General features: G+C 38.3%; 1 protein-coding gene across 1 annotated transcript; it reads right to left on the bottom strand.

Moving 5' to 3' along the window:
• Positions 1–1,303: 1,303 nt before the first annotated feature.
• LOC118192749 (uncharacterized) lies at positions 1,304–3,899 on the bottom strand. Its single transcript, XM_085821346.1, has 2 exons — positions 3,892–3,899; positions 1,304–2,276 (listed from the first exon to the last, which is right to left on the bottom strand). Exons 1-2 carry the CDS (start codon positions 3,897–3,899, stop codon positions 1,304–1,306), a joined length of 981 nt encoding a protein of 326 aa, XP_085677472.1.
• Between the last annotated feature and the right edge of the window lie 2,525 nt (positions 3,900–6,424).

Below are 6,424 nucleotides of genomic sequence, written 5' to 3'. Positions count from 1 at the left end.
AAAAGGGAATGAGCTGGCAGATATCACAGCGAAAAGTGCTGTTGATCTGTCCAGTCGCCTCATCCCTTTTGGAGACATCTGTTGTGTAGTCAAAGAGAAGATCCGAAAAAAATGGCAGCAACTTTGGGATGTTCAGCTTCAAAATAAATTAAGACATGTAAAGCCTAGAATTGAGCACTGGGAATTAACAAAAAATCGTAAGGAGGAAGTTCTTTTGACTCGCCTCAGAATTGGTCACACTAGAGTGACACATAACTACCTTTTAAAAGCTGAGAATGAACCTGTTTGTTCATATTGTAATGTTTGTCTATCTGTTCGTCATATAAACAGTGTCCCTGTTTTAACAGTCTTCGTCAGAAATATTTTAATAGCTGTGACTTACCTCTCGACCGTTTAATCGGAAGAGATGTCAATTGTAATTTATTTTATTATTTAAAAGAGACTGGCTTTTATTACCAAATGTAATTTGTTTTGAAAACTGTGTCTTGAATTTTAATATGTGCTTTTAACTTTTGTTTATATGACTTCATCCTCTGGATCTGGTACATTTGTCTACTTGCTTTTATTTATTGAATTTTAATGTTATCAATTGTAATCATCCCAATTGTGTTTGGCGCGTTATAATCATCTTTGGTTTTTGCGCCATAATCACTCACTCAGTCACTCACCCCCCTATTCAGGCACTTCAGGGGAAAAGGAATAAATTTCTGAATAATCATTGCTTTGCATATTAGTATTTTTCAATGAAATGTATTTAAATAGTTAATAATTTTTATATTTTTCTGTTACTTGACAGCTTCATTGAATGGGCAACGTTCTTTCCGATGACGGAAGAAAAATCTGAAGGATGTCATAGGAAAGACCATTGAAACAACTGTAGATAAATTTCTGCAATTAGAAAGGGAAATGGAAGAGAAGATTTCTAAAGAAAATAGAGTCTTCAGAGAAAAATTGCTAGATATATTAGAAAAAATAGCGAACAAATAAATAATTTTTAACTTTGAAATTTTATTTCTTGCTAAAATTCAGTTACTGTTTTATAAAGTTTGAAATCATAAATTAAATATTTTTCTAAATAACAAAATAAGGTATTATGCCACAATTTATGTATGTTATATAGGTGATAATTTTTTAATTCGAACATATATTTGCTGAACACAGTTTTGGTTTAATAGACGCCTAAACGCTTTTGTAAAAATTTAAAACTTCTAATGTAAATTATACCAGGAATTCATTTCATTTATTAACCAAAATCAATAATTTGGTATATAAGAAAAATATGTATATTTAAAATTACAAGTTTTCACAAATTCTGCATTAGGAAATCTCTAACATCTGCTCCAGATACAAAACTGTCTAGATTTCCAGTGAGGTTTTCTCCAGAAATCGACAGATTATCTTCTTCTAAAGATACATGTGAATTTTCGTCATCCAGTATCAGCCAGTCGTCGAGGAATTCATCATGTAGTGTAATACATATGTTATGCAGAAGACAGCATGCCAACACTTGTGATTTGACATTTTCAACATTACTGTCATTTTCTTTCAGAAGGCATTTCCATCTTCCCTTTAGCTGACCGAAAGCATGTTCTACATTAATGCGAGAAGTACTCAGTTTCTTATTAAAAAGAGCTCTTTTGGCATTTAAATGACCTCCATGAGGCTTTATAAGCCAATTAAGTAATGAGTATGCCTGATCACCCACAAGAAATGGCTTTACATTGCCATTATGGTTTCTTAGCCTTATATTTGTAGGTGAAAAGAGTTTATTGCTTTGACCTACTCTAAACAAATTGGAATTTCTCAATACTCGAGCATCATGTACCGAACTAGGCCATCCAACATTCAAATTTATAAAACGCTGTCTATCATCGACAACTGCTTGCACAATTATGCTGAAGAACTGCTTTCGGCAAAAATAATCTTTCCCACACTTGTTTGGAGCTTTAATCGGGATGTAAGATCCATCTACAGCACCACAGCAACCAGGTAATCCACCATTATCATAAAATCCCTGGGCTGTCATTTGTAGGTCATCATTTTGTGGGAAAGTAATTTTGAATTCTTTGCTCAGTGCACTGCAGACTTCAGCAACAATCGTGCAAGCAGTAGAGCGAGCCACTCCAAATAAATTTGAAATGGTTCTTAACTCTCCACAGGAAACTAACTTCGAAAGAGCTATTGCCACTCTTCTTTCTACAGATACTGGTTTTCTCACTACATGCTTCTTGACTAGTTGAGATCGCAACTTGCTGCAGATGTAGTTGAAAGTAGTCCTATAAGATAAGAAATGAAACAAAACAGTTACTTTTATAAAAAATTCCTAAAACATATGAATAAAATCATGCATACATTTTCACTTAAAAATTTGATTTGGTGATAACAGTTTAATGTACATCTGACGTTTTTTGGTTGCAAATTATGGCTGTTTTATTTTGGTTTTGCAAATTAAAACCAGAACTGTCTTGCTCTTTTTGAACTCTTTCATGTCTATTAGTTAAGGGCGAAAATCATTCTTAGCATCTTATTAACCCTTCAGCACACGCGCCCACTGCGCTACGTTAGTACACGCGCGGGACAAATTTTACCCCAGTGTTTGTTTTTCGGAGTTCACTCCCCAAAGTATAAATAAATGCATTTGCTTTGTCTTAAATGAATGTATAAATGACTAATAGCTTTGTGAATTTTGTTAAACCTTTTTTCCAGGCATAAAACTCTGAATTTTTGTACAGGTGTTATCTCGGAAATCGACCTTCTCTCTGTTTCAGAAGAAGAGTTCGTTTCCGAGTTAGCTGACCAAAATGTCTGTGGCGCTAGGCGGATCAAGATGCGTAAGGAAGGTCAGTTGATTGACACCAAACACGTGATCCTGACCTTCAAATCACCTGATCTGCCTAAGAATATTAAGGCTGGATACCTCAATTGTCCTGTACGTCCATACATTCCAAACCCTATGCGATGTTTCCAGTGCCAGCGTTTTGGCCATTCGAAGATCTCCTGTCGTGGGACCCTGACGTGCGCTCGGTGTTCGTTGGTTGGCCACGACAGCGAAAATTGCACTGCTGCGGCACTGTGTGTTAATTGCAAGGGCAACCATCCAGCATTTTCCCGTTCCTGTCCAAAATGGAAAATAGAAAAGGATGTTCAGACCATAAAAGTTTCTAGAAACATTTCTTATGCCGAAGCCAGAAGACAAGTTCAAAGCACGCAGCCTCAATCAAATAAATCATATGCCAATGCCTTGAAATCAACCCGCACTATAGCCACCCAAACTTCCATAAGTACACAGACTCCACCAAATAAAACCCAGCAATCTGCAAACAAGAAAAAGGAAAATGCAACACATGTCGTACAAAATAAAGAAATAGTTATTCAAAGCACACCAAAACATATCCCTTCAAAACCACTTAACAAAAATAGAAGTCCCAGCAATAGTTCTGTAAATGAAACGATTTCTGAATCCGCAGATTCAGATAGTATGGACGTGGAAGACGGTCTAGAAGTTCCCGAACATCTGCTTCCGCGCAAAACTAAAAAGGAACACAGAAAGAACAAACATCAAACATAATGGCCACCCTCGTCTCATGGAACTGTCGCGGTTTCCACCGAAATTTACTTGACATCAAAGCTATGATCAATGCGTATCATCCTGTGTGCTTGGCAATACAAGAGACAAATCTGAAACCAGATCAACATGCAAAACTTCGGAGGTTTTCTCTCGTCAGGAAGGATAACCTTGCAGGTGAACGTGCCAGTGGAGGTGTATGTCTCCTTACCTCACTGGACTATCCCTCAAGTTCCTTTCCTTTGACGACATCTCTCCAAGTTGTCGCTGTACAAGTAAATTTTCATATTGTAGTTTCAGTCGTTTCTCTTTATTTGCCTCCTAACGAACACATTGATCAGCGGGATTTAAATGACCTTGTGGCTCAGCTGCCTGAGCCTTTTATCATAATGGGTGATTTTAATGGCCATAGTCCGTTGTGGGGAAGCAAAGACACCAACTCACGAGGAAGACAAATTGAGCAGGTAATTGAAGACCATTGCCTTTGTCTCCTGAATAATGGGCAGGACACTTACTTCCATGAACCTACAAGGACATTCCACGCTCTTGATCTAGCCATCTGTTCACCTTCTCTCTTGCCATTTTGCGATTTCAGTGTCGGAAGTGATCTGTTTAACAGCGATCATTATCCCCTTCTTTTATATCTTGCACGAAGAGGAGCGAACCCCACGTCGAGACTCCCTCGGTTTATACTGGATAGGGCAGACTGGGAATTCTTCTCTTCCTCTGCAGATCTCACACAGAAAATGGTAGAAGATGTACTTATCGATGATGCAGTGGAAGCAGTTACAACTGCTATTGCTCAGGCAGGTATGCTCTCCATCCCTAGAACATCAGGAAAAATAATAAAATATTCGAAACCGTGGTGGAATCGTGACTGTCATGAAGCACTGAAAAAACAGAAAAAAGCATGGGGTATTTTTCGTAGATATCCTACTCTGCGAAACCTCATAGCCTTTAAAAAAGCCAAAGCAAATGCACGAAAAGTAAGAAGGCAGAGCCAGAGGGATTCCTGGATTTCATATGTGTCCTCAATAACATCCTCTACGCCTAGTAAGCGGGTTTGGGAAAGAGTTCGAAAAGCGTGCGGAATATATAAAGACCACTCACTTTCCTTTTTGGAAAAAGATGGCCGAGTGATTAGCTCCATAGAAGAAATTGCAAATACTATTAGTGAGACATTTGCTGCCGTTTCTTCCAGCAGAAACTATTCACCTGCATTTCTCTCTATCAAGCAGAACTCTGAAATAAATCCCATCGCATTCAACTCTACCAAATCTGAGCCATACAATAGAGGACTTGCTATGCTGGAATTAAAGACAGCTTTATTGCAGACACATAAGTCTTCTCCGTGTTTTGATCTCATAAATTACGAAATGCTAAAGCATCTGTCCTATAAGTCACTGAAACGCCTTCTCACTCTTTACAATAAAGTGTGGAAGGAGCGTATTTTTCCCAGTGCATGGAGGAGAGCTGTTGTCATTCCTATTGCTAAGCCAGGGAAAGATCCAAGGAATCCTGCCAACTATCGGCCAATTGCACTTACCAGTTGCGTATGCAAACCGTTTGAAAAGAAGGTAAACAGCCGCCTAGTCTACTTCTTGGAAAAGAATTATATTATATCACCTTATCAAAGCGGTTTTCGAAAGGGAAGAACGAGCGTAGATAATATGCATCTTTTAGAGACATCTATTCGAAAAGCTTTTGTCAAAAGAAGTCACCTTGTCTCAATATTCTTTGACATTGAGAAAACTTATGAAAGATACGGTATACTTCGCGATCTCCACGAGAGTGGCTTGCCAGCAAACCTACCAATTTTCATTCAGAATTTCCTGAACGCTAGAACGTTTGAAGTTAGGGTTGGCTCTGTTTTTTCGGATGTTTTTCAACAGGAAGAGGGTGTGCCTCAAGGCTGTGTTCTTAGTGTAACGCTTTTGAGTTAAAAAATAAATTCTGCATTGAAAGAACTTCCTCCCACCATCTTGGGATCACTATATGTACATGATTTACAGATTAGCTGTCGAGGAGCAGACATGAGATACATAGAGAGGCAATTGCAGATGGCTCTGAATAAGATCCAGGAATGGTCAGACAAACAGGGATTTACTTTTTCGAAACAGAAAACTGTGTGCGTACACTTTTGTAGGAAGCGAGGTGTCCATTCTGAACCTGAGTTATATCTAAATGGTACAATTATTCTAGTTGCGCGCGAAGTAAAATTTTTAGTAGTGACGTTTGACCAGAAATTGACTTTCCTTTCTCATGTTTTAAACCTGAGAAAGAAGTGTCTAAAAACACTAAATATTTTAAAAGTGTTGGCGAACACCTCCTGGGGTGCAGAACGTTGCTCTATGCTTCGCATTTACAGAGCGCTTGTTCGCTCCAGACTGGACTATGGCTCAGTTGTTTATGGATCCGCTCGGTTATCAGTTTTGTTAAAACTAAACCCTGTTCACCATCAAGCTCTGCGGATTTGTTCAGGAGCTTTCAGGACTTCTCCTGTACAGAGTCTGTATGTTGACAATAACGAACCATCACTTTATCTGAGGCGTGAGCAATTGTCCCTTTTGCAATATTTTCATATTCTATCCCAACCTGAACATCCCAATAAGCTGTGCTTACTTGATAATGTGTGTAACACATTATTTGATACACATCCATCCTGTGTTCCTACCTTTCTTTTAAGAGTTCGCTCTGTCATTGAGGAACTATCCCTCTCTGATATGCACCCGCAAGCAGTACAGAATTTTAAATCCCATCTTGGGAAAATGCACGGATTCAGCTTCTTGATGTTTTTAAGTATTATGTGAAGGCAAGCACTAACGAGATTATTTTCAGACAACTCTTCGCTGAGCACAG

This window comes from Stegodyphus dumicola, chromosome 7, assembly GCF_044657685.1.
Source record: "Stegodyphus dumicola isolate Sdum_Otavi_A_Nest chromosome 7, ASM4465768v1".
In the NCBI taxonomy this organism is placed as follows: domain Eukaryota; kingdom Metazoa; phylum Arthropoda; class Arachnida; order Araneae; family Eresidae; genus Stegodyphus; species Stegodyphus dumicola.
The sequence above is the reverse complement of the archived record's forward strand: the minus strand, read 5'-3'. Positions and strand labels throughout refer to the sequence as shown.